This window comes from Astatotilapia calliptera, chromosome 5 (assembly GCF_900246225.1).
Source record: "Astatotilapia calliptera chromosome 5, fAstCal1.2, whole genome shotgun sequence".
Taxonomy (NCBI): domain Eukaryota; kingdom Metazoa; phylum Chordata; class Actinopteri; order Cichliformes; family Cichlidae; genus Astatotilapia; species Astatotilapia calliptera.
In genome coordinates, this window is record NC_039306.1 from 30,141,112 (window position 1) to 30,158,684 (window position 17,573).

General features: G+C 44.8%; 1 protein-coding gene across 3 annotated transcripts; it reads left to right on the forward strand.

The window, feature by feature from the left end:
* Nucleotides 1-33: 33 nt before the first annotated feature.
* On the forward strand, nt 34-15,904 carry ccdc120b (coiled-coil domain containing 120b). Of its 3 annotated transcripts, XM_026168831.1 has the most exons (11): nt 35-315; nt 5,152-5,251; nt 11,329-11,428; nt 11,784-11,914; nt 12,541-12,642; nt 12,763-12,886; nt 13,082-13,141; nt 13,328-13,481; nt 13,627-13,728; nt 14,073-15,110; nt 15,661-15,904. In XM_026168831.1, the coding sequence occupies exons 3-11, from the start codon at nt 11,380-11,382 to the stop codon at nt 15,755-15,757; spliced, it is 1,857 nt and encodes a 618-aa protein (XP_026024616.1). In that variant the 5' UTR covers nt 35-315; nt 5,152-5,251; nt 11,329-11,379; the 3' UTR covers nt 15,758-15,904. The 3 variants fall into 3 exon arrangements, with proteins under 3 accessions (XP_026024617.1, XP_026024616.1, XP_026024615.1); XM_026168832.1 differs by lacking the exon at nt 5,152-5,251 and having other exon boundaries at nt 34-315; nt 12,766-12,886; XM_026168830.1 differs by lacking the exon at nt 5,152-5,251.
* Nucleotides 15,905-17,573: the final 1,669 nt, after the last annotated feature.

Below are 17,573 nucleotides of genomic sequence, written 5' to 3' on the forward strand. Positions count from 1 at the left end.
ACATTGAAGGCATGTACCATCTGGGGAGGGGCATCGTCGCTGTGGTCGTGTTGGAGTCAGCTGGCTGTGTGAAAGAGAGCGTTTTCATGCCGCGCAGAAAGCAGGTCTGTTGAGATGCGCAGAGCTCCGACGCAGCGGAGGTCGCGAGGCTGCTGGTGAATTACAATTGGGATAGTGAACCATCATGAACGGGCAGCTCTTTTCCGTGGATCTCCGCACATTTTGCCAATAAAAACAAGCAGGAATGATTTTCCTCCCCCTGCTTTCGCTCCAGAGAACCATGGAGACCTCGCAAGGCATCAGTCATGCTCTCTGGTAAGAGGGGATTCTGCTCCAATATGTCCTCTTCCATCCTAAATGGGCGTATTAATTAATAGTTACCAGTACGGCTTTTTTAAAAAATGAGATATTCTCTATAAAATGAAATGCATCGGCCTAAACGCGAGTCCGCAAAACGTCCTCGCATCTGTTCACGCATTTAGCTCGTGTGAAAAGACGTTTGTCATCGTGGCGAGCTGTGACACACCTGCGATGTGTTATCGCTTCCATAATGAGTCCGGTGCGTTTCATTATCAGCCGGTGCGCCGCCGTCTGCAACGGCTATGCAGATGCGGGGATCAGCGCAGACTGGATGTGCGAACGCGTGCTTTATGCTGAGCCAAATCACATGTCCGTACGATGAATGCAAGGACCGCATCAAGTGAGAGCCTTGCGTTTGTGTACGCGTTGTGCCAGAAAACAGTGCAACGGGTCGTTTGTGTGGCACGCTCGTCAGGAGGCAGGGGGTGGCAGAACTGCAAGAACGTCTCAAATTCAATTTTTAAAGGAGTGAAAATGTGTGCCAAGCTTCCCGGGAATGCATAACTTCTCCCCTGTTGCTGTATTGTTATGGAGCAAAAAAACAGACCCGAACATCTTGTTACTGCCGTCTCCTGGGCCTTATTGCTTCACTCCTCTCATTTATTAATACTGCTCGGTCACATGCAGCAGCGTTAAGCTCCTATTATTAACAGATCCCTGAGCGAGCCTGTCCGTCAGGATCCCTTTTGGTGGGGTGGGCTCGTAAAAATGTGTTGGTGCCTTTTACAGCGAGTCACTGTAGTCCACCTTTTGGCGTTTCTGGGAAACACCTCTGTTTTTTACAAGAGGGTTTTCCTTTGAAGCCTTATGCTCATTGCTCCTTTTTTATTTACAGTTGTTAGTGCAGGGACATGACATTTACAAGCAAAGGGGTTGGTGTGCTGGGAGACCATTCTCATGCTCAGTTTCCTCTTGATCACAGGGATTAGGATGAAACCAGTCATGTTAGTGTTTCTGTTCGCCTGTACAGTACAAAGCACTCCCTTTGGCTGTTGTGTTTCAGTACAGTTCAGTCACATTCCATGGACGTGGACTTTGACCCAGATAGCTTTGTCACAGTTGCATTTTTTTTAATAACATTTAATACCATTGCATCAAGGTTACAATATTTTTTCTTTTTTTTTTTAAACAATCCCCTTAAGACATGGGCTGACACAAATTTGAATGTGTAGTTCTGTAGTAGGTAACTGACAAAACATGCACGTTAAGTACAGAGTGTGAAAAGAAACACTGGCTGCTTGATCTGGTTAGTCGTTTCACTACTTCTTACTAGCACATAGACATAGAGTCAAAATGAGAAACATTTAGCTTCATCTAAAGTATCTTGTTGCTAGAACCAAGGAATAAAGTCTGATCAAGCGACTGTAGTACTACAGATGGGGGAGCGTATTCACCTACTTTTCTTCAAAACACAAAAAAATCAGATCAAGGTCCTTTAGTGTGTAAATATTGAATGTAATGGCGTGGCTGCTGTGGCTGCACTTCATAAGTCTGAGCGAAACAAAAGCACTGAACTCTTTCCAGAATCAGCAAAGTGGATTACAGCAAGCCACAGAGCATTAAAAACAGCGTTGGACATACAGAAATCCCTCCAGGTGTTACAGACCAAAGGAAAAATGTATAGCAATAATCCCCTCGGACATTAGAGTCACATTCCTTTCTTTATTACTGCACCCTCCTCTCCTCCAACCTCAGCTTAGCGGAATCCAGGTGGATAGCAATCACTGGGCTTTGCTTTGTTTTGCCTGTGGTAGTTGTGTCAAACATACAAAGGTGAGCATCAAGGCCCGGGGAGGGAGAGAGGACGAGCTATACGATTGGTCAGCCTTGGCTAAGCTGCCCTGCCTTGTGCTGATAAGTGCATTATAAATCAGTATTTCATGGATATAGAGAGCAAAACGAAGAGATCACATTGGTGCGTGGGGTTGGTTGGAGGGTCACCTGACCCCTGCATAAGCCCTCCATCCACAGTTCCAGGGGTTGCTCAGGTGGAGGCAGCTCTGAATCAGCCGTATGTCTGACCTTGTCCAATCTCTTCTTTGTTGAATCATAAATTACATCTTCCTCCTTCTTACATTTCTATCCCATCCTTACAGGGTCCTTGGGGTCTGATAGTCAATGTTTGGGAGTTGCATTACTGTTCTCCTATAGATTAGATCAGTATGGCTTTAGACACGGAGAAATGCTGTCCTGGTGCACCAGTGAAAGCAGTGAGACACTGCTTTGTAACAACTGACACAGACAGTGGTGCAAACTGTAGTTTTTAACTGTCTGCTGCCTATTAACTTCTCAGGAACCAGCGGGGGATCCTCATGCTAGCCTAACAGGAGCTGTGTAGTTGTAACCCTCCTCTGGTTCACATGTGTAAGTTGACAACAGCAGCAGCTGTGTCAACACCAGCGGTCAACATGAGGGCTGCTGGCCTCACCTGCCCATAGTTAGCTGGAGGTGGGGTTTCAGCTGCTCCTTTATACCACAGCCGCCTGTTGAAAGAGACCAATAAACCTGCTGTGCAGCATATGGTGGTGCTGCAAAAGCTCCTGCCGCACTGTATTAAGACTTGTAGTTTTAAGTCTTGAATATGTGTATTATAAATTCTCAACAATAGCTTTTCCTGTTCCCAGGACTCTTGGGCCACATGAAAGCTGACAGTAGAGAGAGAGTGAATCTGTTTAAGAGCCGAGAGCCATCGTGTTTATCAAGGGAGACGACGCATAAAACTGTTGTCTGTAGGAATGTAGCTTTGCTGTGAATATTTCAAGCTAATATGCATCACTTCTAAGCTGACGAGAGAGCATTATGGCTCCTTGTGTGGACACAGGAGGATCAGAGCTACGGTACGGGCTTCAGTGTTTAGCCCGTCTAGAATATTAAACTCTTCCTCGATTTGCATTTGAGTGATACGAGCTGCACAGGGCAGCTCGCTCTCATCGCACGGCTCATGTTTTCATCGACACGGTTCCTTCAGTGCTATCTGTACCACCATCCACAGCCCATACGCATGCTCGGCCAACAAGTGTTTGAAGCTGTGGTGTTTAAAATCTATATCTCCTCAGATTCTGTGAGGGCGGCTGTGGTTCAGGAGGTCGTTGTCATCCGTTAATCAGAAGGTCTGTGGTTCAATTCTGAGCTACTCCAGTCTCCACGTTAAAGTGTCTTTGGGCAAGATGCTGTACTCCTTTGTGGGTGATAGAAAGTGCTGGAAAAAAGCATCAGACGTATGTCATGTCGGGAAAAGGGTTCATGTAGTAGTGCATTTACCATCTCACTCATGCTTCCCCCCCTGAAGTGTGTTGCAGTCCTGTATTGTCACACCTGTGCCTCTGCACAGCAGGTGCTTACAAAGCTGGCACTTAACTTAAGGTAGTGATGCATCTGATCCCCTCAGGTGTGTTATCTGTTACGTGTGGCCATGGTGGATCTGTTGCAACTGGTCTTCACCTTTCCTCTAGCTGCTATTACACAGTGATTACTGCTATGGTGTTTTAACCATAGCCCCATTGTGGTGTCTTTGCATTCTTTCTGTAGTTATAAACACCTTTATAACAAGATGCACTGTAGGTTCAACCACTGCTGAACAGCAGGAAAAATTAGGAGTAGCCTACAACCAGCCAACAAACATTTCATAGATGTCATTTAGGTGGGTAAGGGATGGTGAATAAAGGTCTTTAAGGTATTTGTTAGCCATGTCTGCTAACCCTCCCATAATAGGCCGCTTTTACCCACAAGTCTAAATAACTGGAGGTTATCAGGTGGGTTTCACCCTAATGTAATAAGCTGGAATGTACAGTTATTCCTATTATTTCAAAGTAAAGCAAATGTACTAGTTGGTTTGTGGTTTGTTGTGGACAAAACTAATGGTACAGTTAAAAATTTCAGGCACAAAACACAGAAAGGGGCCATTGCAGAATGATTTTAATTTTTGCTCAAAGACATTACTCTGAAGAAACAACCTGACATTAACAATTACAAATAACTGAGAAAATTATCCATTTGTGAAGTAATTACACAAAAAAAATGATATTGAAAGTTTCAAGCCCATTTTCATTACGGTCACATTGATTGAGGTCTTCAATTTGTCATCATAATGCGCTGCCAAAACATGTCTGCCATATTTCAGCTGCTATTCAACTGCATAACAGAAACAGAACAGATTATTTCACACACTATTTCATGATTTGGTGTCCCCAATTTATGTGGCACTGAATTCCTTCTTCAGGACATAAATTAAATGCAGCTTGCTAAGGAATTAAACTTTATCTAAGTAAGAGGAAGAATGTGTTGTTTCTTGCTAGGATGCTCATTGTAAGACTATAAAAAGGAAGTGTGAGACGTATTGTTATAGTAGCAAAGATGAACCAGTGATATCTGCACTGAGGACTGAGGTTTTAGTGTTTTTATGATGACAGAGTGGGCACATTTAGTTTTGTTTAACAAAAACAAAAGGGGGGGATTGCACTGAATTTCCTTGGAAATGTTTTGGTTGCTGGACAAAGCCATTCTTAGGGGCATGGCAGCCTTTTGGCTCCAGCTGCCCAGCGACAGTCCAGATGAATACCAAATGTCTCAGTCTCCTCTCGACTGCTTCTCTCTGTGGGTTTACTGTTCGGCTGTTCAACAAAGAACAGACATGACACTGCCTTGTACACTCCCAGGTGAAAATCCCACTTGGTGTATTAGATTAACTGAAAATTTAATCATCATGAACTCGTTTTTGTGTAACAGGATTCATGTGATGAGCTTTTGTCTGCCACTTGCTTGTGTGAAAGGCTCCTGTTTGTCTGTCAATAGGAGGTCAAGCATGCGGGGGTTTTCGCATGTACAGGAGCAAACAGCACTTACTGGTTCACTTCCAGAACAGGAGCCAACGCAAACTCTGGAAGTATTTCAAGTATGTCTTCACAGAAAGTGAGCGTCGTGTTGTTTGAGGCAGGAAAACAGAACTCTAATGTTTCTGGCCTAAAAAAAAGCTAAAAATCTGAGCAGAGCTCTGAGACAGCTGCTCAGACTAACTGATAGATAAATGTTTCCTTTTGAAAGATGGGACACTGGCAGAAGCAATCTTTGGAAATGGTAATTCTGATCCAGCCCTTGAGGCCTTCCATCTAGATTTGTGGGCTGAATGGAGCCGTTTTATGATTTACTCGACTGGCAAGAAGACAGCAGGATGCTTATTTACGGCAGCGATTTGTGAGCAACGCCGAGCGAGAGGTTTTGGCAGAAAACGCGATCGCTATTTTTGGATGTCAAGTCTCTACTGGGCATTAGGGAAGAGGCTTTGTTTGTAATGAATCTCCATTATGTAGAAGAGAGTATATGAACCGAGCCTCACCTGCAACAGTTTAGTAAAAACAGTACATGTCTTAGTTTTTCCCCCCGATTATCTGTTGTTCCTTCTCAACAGATAAATAGATGATTATATGTAGAAGTTTTAAAATGATGTGAATTTTGTGTGAACCTTGACATTTATGACAGTCGCTTGGAGGAAATGCCACTGATTGCATTCTTCGCCGGCTTTGTTACTTATTCCAACACTTTGCTTCTGGCTCTGTTTCTCTTGCTTTTTTTGTGATGGTAGCTTTGAGCTTGTGAGGCATGAAACACACAGGGATTAGATTTCTCCCTCTGTATCTGTCCATACATTATTAATGCTACTTATCTCGTCTCATTTTCCTTCTCTTTGCAAATTAATTGGCTACTAATTGCATCCAAGGGCTAATTTTGGAGTATTTAGAGTATTACTCTCTTTCAGAAGGCCTAGTCTGCAAGTTATGTTTGGACTCTAGATGAACTTACTCTCAAAATGTTCTCTAGAACTCATTAAATCCTAAATTTATAATCTTGCATACCGTCATAACTGGGTTTATTGTGGTTTCATTTAAATTGTTGCTATCACCTGGTGCCTTTTTTTCTGATCTAAGACATTTTTTTGTCTTTTCTCTTTCTGAGTCAAATATTCTCCCACAAGTCTGTTGTTACAGAAACTAACTCGTAATTAGTGATACAGTTTTTAAATACCTGAGCAGAGGGACAGCAGCGCCCCCTGATGGACCCTTGTGCCATCTGATCGAATGCTTTTTTTTTTTTATGTATGTATGTATGTATGTATGTATGTATGTGTGTATATATATATATATATATATACACACATACATACAGTGGGGCAAAAAAGTATTTAGTCAGCCACCGATTGTGCAAGTTCCCCCACCTAAAATGATGACAGAAGTCAGTAATTTGCACCAGAGGTACACTTCAACTGTGAGAGACAGAATGTGAAAAAAAAAATCCATGAATCCACATGGTAGGATTTGTAAAGAATTTATTCGTAAATCAGGGTGGAAAATAAGTATTTGGTCAATAACAAAAATACAACTCAATACTTTGTAACATAACCTTTGTTGGCAATAACAGAGGTCAAACGTTTACTATAGGTCTTTACCAGGTTTGCACACACAGTAGCTGGTATTTTGGCCCATTCCTCCATGCAGATCTTCTCGAGAGCAGTGATGTTTTGGGGCTGTCACCGAGCAACACGGACTTTCAACTCCCGCCACAGATTTTCTATGGGGTTGAGGTCTGGAGACTGGCTAGGCCACTCCAGGACTTTCAAATGCTTCTTACGGAGCCACTCCTTTGTTGCCCGGGCGGTGTGTTTTGGATCATTGTCATGTTGGAAGACCCAGCCTCGTTTCATCTTCAAAGTTCTCACTGATGGAAGGAGGTTTTGGCTCAAAATCTCACGATACATGGCCCCATTCATTCTGTCCTTAACACGGATCAGTCGTCCTGTCCCCTTGGCAGAAAAACAGCCCCATAGCATGATGTTTCCACCCCCATGCTTCACAGTAGGTATGGTGTTCTTGGGATGCAACTCAGTATTCTTCTTCCTCCAAACACAACGAGTTGAGTTTATACCAAAAAGTTCTACTTTGGTTTCATCTGACCACATGACATTCTCCCAATCCTCTGCTGTATCATCCATGTGCTCTCTGGCAAACTTCAGACGGGCCTGGACGTGCACTGGCTTCAGCAGCGGAACACGTCTGGCACTGCGGGATTTGATTCCCTGCCGTTGTAGTGTGTTACTGATGGTGACCTTTGTTACTTTGGTCCCAGCTCTCTGCAGGTCATTCACCAGGTCCCCCCGTGTGGTTCTGGGATCTTTGCTCACCGTTCTCATGATCATTTTGACCCCACGGGATGAGATCTTGCGTGGAGCCCCAGATCGAGGGAGATTATCAGTGGTCTTGTATGTCTTCCATTTTCTGATGATTGCTCCCACAGTTGATTTTTTCACACCAAGCTGCTTGCCTATTGTAGATTCACTCTTCCCAGTCTGGTGCAGGTCTACAATACTTTTCCTGGTGTCCTTCGAAAGCTCTTTGGTCTTGGCCATGGCGGAGTTTGGAGTCTGACTGTTTGAGGCTGTGGACAGGTGTCTTTTATACAGATGATGAGTTCAAACAGGTGCCATTCATACAGGTAACGAGTGGGGGACAGAAAAGCTTCTTACAGAAGACATTACAGGTCTGTGAGAGCCAGAGATTTTCCTTGTTTGAGGTGACCAAATACTTATTTTCCACCCTAATTTACGAATAAATTCTTTACAAATCCTACCATGTGAATTCATGGATTTTTTTTTCACATTCTGTCTCTCACAGTTGAAGTGTACCTCTGGTGCAAATTACTGACCTCTGTCATCATTTTAGGTGGGGGAACTTGCACAATCGGTGGCTGACTAAATACTTTTTTGCCCCACTGTACATACATACATACATACATACATACATATACATAAAAACACCCAGCACGCCCCTGCGGGCGGTTTATCCTTCAAGCTCGGGTCCTCTACCAGAGGCCTGGGAGCTTGAGGGTCCTGCGCAGTATCTTAGCTGTTCCCAGGACTGTGCTCTTCTGGACAGAGATCTCCGATGTTGTTCCTGGGATCTGCTGGAGCCACTCGCCTAGCTTGGGAGTCACCGCACCTAGTGCTCCGATTACCACGGGGACCACCGTTACCTTCACCCTCCACATCCTCTCGAGCTCTTCTCTGAGCCCTTGGTATTTCTCCAGCTTCTCGTGTTCCTTCTTCCTGATATTGCTGTCATTCGGAACCGCTACATCGATCACTACGGCCGACTTCTTCTGTTTGTCTACCACCACTATGTCCGGTTGGTTAGCCACCACCATTTTGTCCGTCTGTATCTGGAAGTCCCACAGGATCTTAGCTCGGTCATTCTCCACCACCCTTAGGGGCATCTCCCATTTTGACCTCGGGACTTCCAGGTTATACTCGGCACAGATGTTCCTGTACACTATGCCGGCCACTTGGTTATGGCGTTCCATGTATGCCTTGCCTGCTAGCATCTTGCACCCTGCTGTTATGTGCTGGATTGTCTCTGGGGCATCTTTACACAGCCTGCACCTGGGGTCTTGCCTGGTGTGATAGACCCCAGCCTCTATGGATCTTGTGCTCAGAGCTTGTTCTTGTGCTGCCATGATTAGTGCCTCTGTGCTGTCTTTCAGTCCAGCTTTGTCCAGCCACTGGTAGGATTTCTGGATATCAGCCACCTCCTCTATCTGCCGGTGGTACATACCGTGCAGGGGCCTGTCCTTCCATGATGGTTCCTCGTCTCCCTCCTCTTTCTTGGGTTTCTTCTGCCTGAGGTATTCACTGAGCACTCGGTCAGTTGGGGCCATCTTCCCAATGTATTCTTGGATGTTCGTTGTCTCATCCTGGACTGTGGTGCTGACACTCACCAGTCCCCGGCCCCCTTCCTTCCGCTTAGCGTACAGCCTCAGGGTGCTGGATTTGGGGTGAAACCCTCCATGCATGGTAAGGAGCTTTCTTGTCTTTATGTCAGTGGCTTCTATCTCCTCCTTTGGCCAGCCTATTACCCCAGCAGGGTACCTGATCACGGGCAGGGCGTACGTGTTGATGGCCCGGATCTTGTTCTTACCATTCAGCTGACTCCTCAGGACTTGCCTGACCCTCTGCAGGTACTTGGTGGTTGCAGCTTTTCTAGCGGCCTCTTCATGGTTCCCATTCGCCTGTGGGATCCCCAAGTACTTGTAACTGTCCTCTATGTCTGCAATGTTGCCTTCTGGTAGTTCAATCCCCTCAGTTCTGACTACCTTCCCTCTCTTTGTTACCATCCGACTACACTTCTCCAGTCCGAACGACATTCCAATGTCATTGCTGTATAGCCTGGTAGTGTGGATCAGTGAATCGATGTCTCGTTCATTCTTGGCATACAGCTTGATGTCATCCATGTACAGGAGGTGGCTGACAACTGCTCCGTTCCGTAGTCGGTATCCGTAGCCAGTCTTGTTAATGATCTCACTGAGGGGGTTCAGGCCTATGCAGAACAGCAGTGGGGACAGAGCATCTCCTTGGTAGATCCCGCACTTGATGGTGACTTGTGCTATGGGCTTGGAGTTGGCCTCTAGTGTTGTACGCCACATCCCCATTGAGTTCCTGATGAAGGCTCTTAGGGTCCCATTGATCTTGTACAATTCTAGGCATTCCAGTATCCAGCTGTGGGGCATTGAGTCATAGGCCTTCTTGTAATCAATCCAGGCAGTGCACAGGTTGGTCAGTCTGGTCTTGCAGTCTCGGCTGATTGTTCTGTCTACCAGTAGCTGGTGTTTTGCACCTCTGGTATTCTTGCCAATTCCTTTCTGTGTCCCGCTCATGTATTGACCCATGTGCCTGTTCATCTTAGCCGATATGATGCCTGACAGGAGCTTCCATGTAGTACTGAGGCAGGTTATTGGTAGGTAGTTGGAGGGGACCGGTCCCTTCTTGGGGTCCTTGGGGATCAGGACCGTCCGACCTTCGGTTAGCCATTCCGGGTGTCTCTCGTTAACTAGCAGCTGGTTCATTTGTGCTGCTAGGCGCTCGTGGAGTGCAGTCAGCTTCTTTAGCCAGTAGGCGTGAACCATGTCGGGGCCTGGTGCTGTCCAACTCTTCATACTGGAGACCCGTTCTTGGATATCTGCCACTGTGATGGTTACTGGACCCTGTTCAGGGAGTTCGCTGTGGTCTGCCCTCAGATCCACTAGCCACTGAGCATTGCCGTTATGGGTTGCGTCCTTCTCCCATATGCCCTTCCAGTATTGCTCCGTCTCCAGCCTTGGTGGTGCTGTTCTCTTATTGTTCCCTTGCCACTGAGAGTACACCTTTGCTGGTTCTGTGGAGAACAGCTGGTTTATTCTCCTGCCTTCTATCTCTCTGGTGTACCTCCTCAAGCGGCTGGCCAAGGCTGTGAGTCTTTGCTTGGCAGTTTCCAAGGCCTCAGGTATGGACAGCTTGCTGTATTTCTTATGCACCTTCTTTGTCGCACCTTTCTGCAACTCCGATATACATACATACATACATACATACATACATACATACATACATACATACATACATACATACATACATACATACATACATACATGTATGTACAGTATATGTGTATGTATGTATGTGCTGTGGCTGCTATTTCCAGTGCTCAGTTACAGTTACTTCATGTTACTTGAACCGAAAAATTAGTTTCAGTGATTGGATGTAATGCTTGGGGTGGCTGTAGCTCAGGAGGTAGAGCAGGTCAGTCTACTGATTGGAAGGCTGGTGGTTTGATCCCTGGCTACCTGAGTCTGAGTGCCAAATATCCTTGGGCAAGATACTAACCCCAAGTTGCTCTCTGATGCATCCACTGGAGTATGAATGTTAGTTAAAAAGCATAGAAAACAGCTCCGGTGAGTGTGGCATATAAACGCTCCAGGAGAGTAGAAAGGCGCTATATAAGAATCAGCCCATTTGATTTACTTAACTCCTCACATAAGTCCAGTGTACTGGCTCACATTTGGGTATATTTCAAACAGGTTTTTGGCAGATTTCTAAAATATTTGTGTCTTGTACCTCCAGATAACACAAAGCTGGCTAATGATACATTTTAAACCTTCATCTCTCTTTCTCAGGTGAGGGTGTGGCTGAGAGCGTGAATTGTAAAGTCCCCAGAATTACATCACATGGAGGTCAAAGGACATCTGATCACATCCATGGGTTTGGGGGCTCCTGGTGAGTAATGATGACTATTCACAGTGTAAGGATTCACACTTCCATCTGTGGACAAGTCTGAAAAGGCTTGAGAAACCATCAGCTTGCTTGTTTTCCTGCCAGTTTTTTCTCTAGGGAACTGCCAGCTGAAAAAACATCTGTCTTTGTGAAGACCTTTTGTTCACATACTGCCACTACAGCTGCCAGATAATCTTATCAGAGCACTCTGAGAACAGACACCTTCAAAAACACGACACTGTGATACAGTATAAACATAACCCACAAGATTGCGTTTTTAATGAAATCACTGCCAGTTTGAGTCCACATCTGAATTTCACTGTGTGCAAAAGTGACTTTCATGCGTTGTGCCTCCTAGATGTTCAAGGCTGCCAGGATGGCAAGCTGCAGGCTGAGAGGATCGCAAGTCTGCAAGAGAGGAAGCAGGCCTTGGAGGCTCTCCTCAACGCCAGAGTGGGAGAGCTCAAACAAGTCTGTTTGCAGGAAGCTGTGAGTCGATCTCGCTTCATCTTCGAAACGCAGCTCAGCTTAGATTCTCTCTCCGTACACCTCAAGCGATGAGTGGATAGCTGCAGTGTGGTTTAACAGCAAATTTAAGTCTTCTGTAAAAATGAGAATAAACGTGAACATCTGAGCTCAGCTGCAGCTAACAACTTGTTGAAAAGGGGATATTTTTCACAGACAAAATCTTTGCTTGATTGCTTCTGAGAGCCTGTCAGTGCATGTTAATGAATCCGCAGCTGCCTCAGCTTTTCTTTAACAGCTGTTCAACACGTCCCTGTTTTCAGCTGGATGGTGACTCATTCTATCTGTGTGCCTATTTATGGATTCAGAAGTTGTCTGCTCTGTTGTCAGTGTAGCTTACTTAGACATCTGAAGCACTTCTCAACTGCAGAGTTATGGTTCTGCTTTAGAGGTAAATGCTAAACGCAGCCAAATTATTGCTGGCATATATCTCGTGCCATATCTTGACCATTTAAGGAATTTTTATTTTTATTTTTTTTAAGAGACTTAAAGTAATCCGTTAAATGGTTATGACTTTATGAAACAGTTTGCACCTCAGTGGCCAGTGAGAAGGATTTCAGTAACTGGGGGCTAATCGATGTCCTCTACAGGAGCTGACTGGGAAATTGCCACGTGCTTTCCCATTGGAGACAGGAGAGAAACCCCCGCTGGTGCAGCGGAGAGCTGGCCTAGCGCCCATTGCCAAGGCAGAGGTAAGTCAACACCTTGAATATCAATTGTGTTTACGCAGTAGCTGTACCGTTTTGTGTGTGTGTGTGTGTGTGTGTGTGTGTGTGTATACTCAGTCTAACATGGGTGACTTTCCCTGGCAGCAGGATGAGGCTGCCCAAAGAAAGCAGATGAAAGCCATCTTCACGGGTGCTCTGTACAGACACTCGGAATCAGACCGAAACGTTCCAAATAGCAAAAGAACGGTCCATCGGGGCTGTCACACAGGTACTGTACCATGGCAACTAATCCCACACCTGCACACTTAAAGAACAACCCCCCCCCCCCCCCCCCCCCCCCAAAGCTACACAATAACAATAGCACAATGCTGAAAACATCATCTTTGCACTTTTGCATTTTTGTTTACCTAAGCCACCAGGTGTCATGCTGCTTTGCCTACGACCTATATCCTTTGTGTTTCAGAGGACACTGTCATGTCAGAGAGTACAAGCTCCATGTCAGATTCAACATCCCATGACAATGGTGAGTCAACAGTCTCCGTGTGTATCCACATTCACCAAAGAAATAACTGAACCTCTGACCCAACATCATTCTTAAAACATGAGAATATGCAGTGTTATTAATGCTCTGCACCAAAAATTGCACTTTTAAGGCTTTTATTGAAAGTTGACTACATCAAAAGAAGATTTGTTGTTCTTCCTCCTACAGAGTCTTCACCGAGCGTGGCTGCAGACCAGCGATCTCTGTCTCAGCCACGACTTACTGCAGGCAGCCCTGACCACAGAATCAGCAGGAAGCTATCCCCAGTGGAGATTTATTACGAGATGAGGACACGACGCAACTCTGTCACTAGCTCTGTTAGGTGTGTATCTTAAGGTGACCCTGTGCAGCCTGCCTGCTCTGTTACATTCACAGCATAAGCACACAAAAGTAAATGATCAGGATTGTGTGGGTTACAAATGCTAATTGCATCTTGTGATTCTTTGTTTTTTGGTTTTCTTCCACAGCCCAACTCACTCTTTACCTAGAAGTGCTTCTAACGTTGAAGGCAGAAGTGTTCCAGCAACTCCTATGTTGGCCCGAACTGCTCCCATCAGCGTTCATGTCAGGTAATCTGTGATGCTGGGCTGCTTCTGTCTGATGCTGCACACCTCCCGCCTCCTGTGATAACTGTATGGTTGGAAATGGCTTAATGACTTAGCCAAATGAAGACAGAGACTTCAGGTTGTAACTGCGATTAATGTCAAATTCAGCTACCAGCAAAGGTTTTTAATTCTTTGGACTTTTGGCATAAAAAATTTTCCTTTTTTAAAAGGTAACTTTTCTGTGAAATTCAGTTACATGGATTAGCTTAAAGCTGCTGTCACTCACTCTGCTGTATCTAAAGTTCTTTAGTTTCCTCTCTGATTACTTTGCGCTGCTGCTGTGCTCATTTGCTGTGCTCATATCTTAGGTCAGATGCATCTGGTGGAAATGGGCTGAAACAGTGGTCTGGCAGCCTGGATGTGCCGTACATGATTCCGTTGGCTCAAGAAGGTTCTTCCTCTGACCGCCGCAGCTGTCCGTACAGCTCCCGAGCCAGGCGCAGCAACAGCTCTGAGGCCCTGCTGGACAGATCGAGCCTTCCAGACGACCCAGCCCCTAGAAACGGCATGCCGCAGAGAGGAGGGCCCTACAAGAGTTCGGAGACGCTGACAGATGGAAAACTGCGGCATATTCACTTGGGCAGCCCCGAGGGGCATGTGGACAGCTCTGTTGAGCAAGTCAAAATGCGTCTGTCTATGGGTGGCAGGGGAGCAAGCGGTGGCTACAACGAACTTTTGATGGACTATATCTGGGGAAAACAGCAGAGGATGCAAGTGCAGCACCATCTGTACCAGTCCACAGGAAGGATCTGGCAAGACATGTCCTCCCCTCGCTCATCCACTGCAGCAGTGCCTCCCCATGCCAATGGATTTTCCCATTCCCAGGTGCACCTTCCCAGTGCTGCACCTCCCTACAGTCCCATGGTCCTTAGAGGATCCCAAGCTGAACTACGCAGGGTCAAGGTCACCAGAACCAAATCTTGTGGACCTTTTATTCCTTTGCAGCAACATCCCCAAGATGCAATTCTACTATCAGCGTACGAGTCCCCCCTTCCTGTTTCTGGAACCACCACATCATCCATTCCCAACCTGCACCCTTACCAGACTGATTTGTCTGGTCCCTCCTTCAACCGCAGACCCCCACAGTTTTCTCTTCCTACTCCAGAAGACTCAACAAGAAGCCTGCATAAAGCCCTGGCTCTGGAGGGCCTTAGAGACTGGTACCTAAGGAATGCTCTTGGCTATCCTACTGCTGCCCCAAAGGGTCACGAGGCAGGGATCTCTCGTCTTTCACACCCACACCCACTGGTGCACCAGGCCCAGTCTGTTCAAGGTGAACCAACTAACCTCCAAAGGCCTCAGATACCCCAGTCAGCCAGCTTCCATGGCCACCCTCTCCATGGAAGGTCAGTATTTTTTTTTTAAATGTGATTCACTAGCTGATGTTTATACTCAGAAAACCTTGCACTTTTCCTAAAGACACAGTTGTTTTCATGCTTGGATTTTAAGGTTATGTACAGCATGGATGCATTACTGAAATCTGTGTGTTACAGATGATTTGTCTGTCTTCTTAGATGTTGGCAGCAATGCTTCCAACAGATGCTGGTGCTGTTACACTCACTCTGCCCCTCAGCCAATCCATCTATCATCCTCTTTTACAACTGACACTGTGTTATTTTCTTTTTATTATTTATTTTTTTGGGCTTGGTCAGCATTATCGCCTGCTGCTGGCAGCGTCATGCCAACACTCTTTGTTGTTCCTGATTGCTTCCAAGGATGGGCCTCTCCAAGCTCTGTTATAGTCTTGCACACTTTTTTCCCCTTTTTTTGTGGGCCCTAAGAAAATTAATTTCTTAGTGGTTTTACTGCATGCTTCTTGTGGTGTTTATTTGTTTCCTCTCTTATTTTTTATTTTTTTGGGAGTGCAATATTGACTTGTTTTACCTCCCCCCACAGGTCGATGGAGTTCTCTCTCTATCAGGAGACATCTGATCCACAGATGCAAGAGGTGACTCCAAAGGAGCCCAGTGCTGACCCAGGCACCTTGGTCTGAAGCAGCAGCAGCACTCATGCACACATCAATGCACTACATACGCAAAAACAGTGTAGCTTCACATGGACTCCGATATACTACTCCAAAAATTAAGGGAACACTTAAATCACATGCTGTATCTCGATGAATTAAATATTCAAACTGAAAGTCTTTATGACACACACTGTGTAATTTGTTGAGAACAAAATAATGGAACAATATAGTTGGAAAGCCTTCTGAAGGCTGGATTCAAAATGACAACAAAAATCAATGTTATAAATTGTTCAAGTGTTCGCTTTATTTCTTTTGATCAGTTTAATTCCACACACAAGTTGATTATAATGTGACCTCAGCAGCATTGAAAAACATGACCACCTCAGCAGAAAGAGACTGAAGTAAATGACAAACTGTAGCTGTAAAGTTGGAAAAAGCCTGGGCAAGCTCCCTGTGTTATACCTGATTTTTGCCAATATCAATGTCAACCCCAGTGTTTTGTGGCTGTACACGGGTGCTGACTTGCAGAGCATCTAATACCAATATGATCATACTCTACTTCACATATAAATATTTCTGGTCCAACGCGAACGGCAAGATCCTTTCCTGAAATCCTGAAAAGTCTGCCGAGATATACTTTTTTACAGAATATATACAGCTGTAAAGTACTATTTTGTATCTTCTGAGATATAAAGAACTGTTATATTAAAGAGGTAATTTATTGCTCATTAACCATGTTATATTCAAAGATGTTATGAGCTCACATCATTTGAGACTTATTACATGCCAGTGAACGTGTGTTTGTAAATTATATAAACCGCAGAAACATGCTTCAGTCCTCATCTGCCGTTAACGTCACAGCCATTTGTATTTTTCATATTTGATAAAAGTGAAGTGGGCCATGAACTGTAGCGTAATGGTGTAGCAGACAGGAGTGCCTAAATGTTTAATATCAAAACTAAACCTTGGTTAGAAAAACTTTAAAGTTGCTAGTATTAAGACTGTGTGAGATTTAGTTTTTAAAAATCAGACTAAAGCGTATCACAGTGTGACTCAGTTTGGGTATTTGGAATGATGTCATTTGTATTTTGGTGTTTTGGGGGTTTCAGCTCAGTGCTGGTTGATAAATGTAGCCTTCTCTGTGCTGACCTTAGATCAGTTTAGGACAAACCTTAGGGCTGTAGTGAGACCTTCTGTATGGCAGTAGCACTTGACTGTGTGACAAGAAATAACTCGTATCAAATTAGTTTTTTTTTCTGCATTCACTTGCGGAGGATTTGATTGTCATACAGAGCACTTTATGAACATCTTAAGCCTTAACCCCTGTGAAATTGTCACCAAGATAGATAACAGTCAATAAGAAGGTTTTTCTTTTCTTTTTGGTCTTCAAACATCTGTTGAAGGTCTGGGTGGTGGTCTGTACATAGTGGCTTGTACTGATGAGTCTCAAGCTAATGTTCTATTCCCATACTAACAATGTAATTTTCCGAACTAACCGCATAATAAGTATAATCAAAATAACCTGCCCTACTCCTTCAACCCCACTTCCCCCCCCAAGTGAGAACTATTTAATTGGTTATAAAAAATTGAGGATGACCATGTGACCAGAATAGGGCCGCTGCAGTACTGAATGGTGGTGTGAGCAGGTCTCATACCAGTAAATGTCTTTGTGAGAATACATGCTGTTTGTATTTGTAAGGAATCTGTTTGACATGTTTGCTTTCTTTTAAATATTTTTTTTAACATTGTGTCATGTATCTTTGTATATCAGTAGCATTATTACATTGTTTTCACAATCAGCCTGGGTAGCATTTTGCAATGTACACTACAGAAACCAGAAGAA

Coding starts and splice junctions, on each gene's coding strand:
- ccdc120b (XM_026168831.1), top strand. CDS start 11,380: ATGGAGGTCAAAGGACATCTGATCACATCCATGGGTTTGGGGGCTCCT. Junction 11,429..11,783: donor CATGGGTTTGGGGGCTCCTG/GTGAGTAATGAT, acceptor TGTGCCTCCTAG/ATGTTCAAGGCTGCCAGGAT. Junction 12,887..13,081: donor CCATCGGGGCTGTCACACAG/GTACTGTACCAT, acceptor TTTGTGTTTCAG/AGGACACTGTCATGTCAGAG.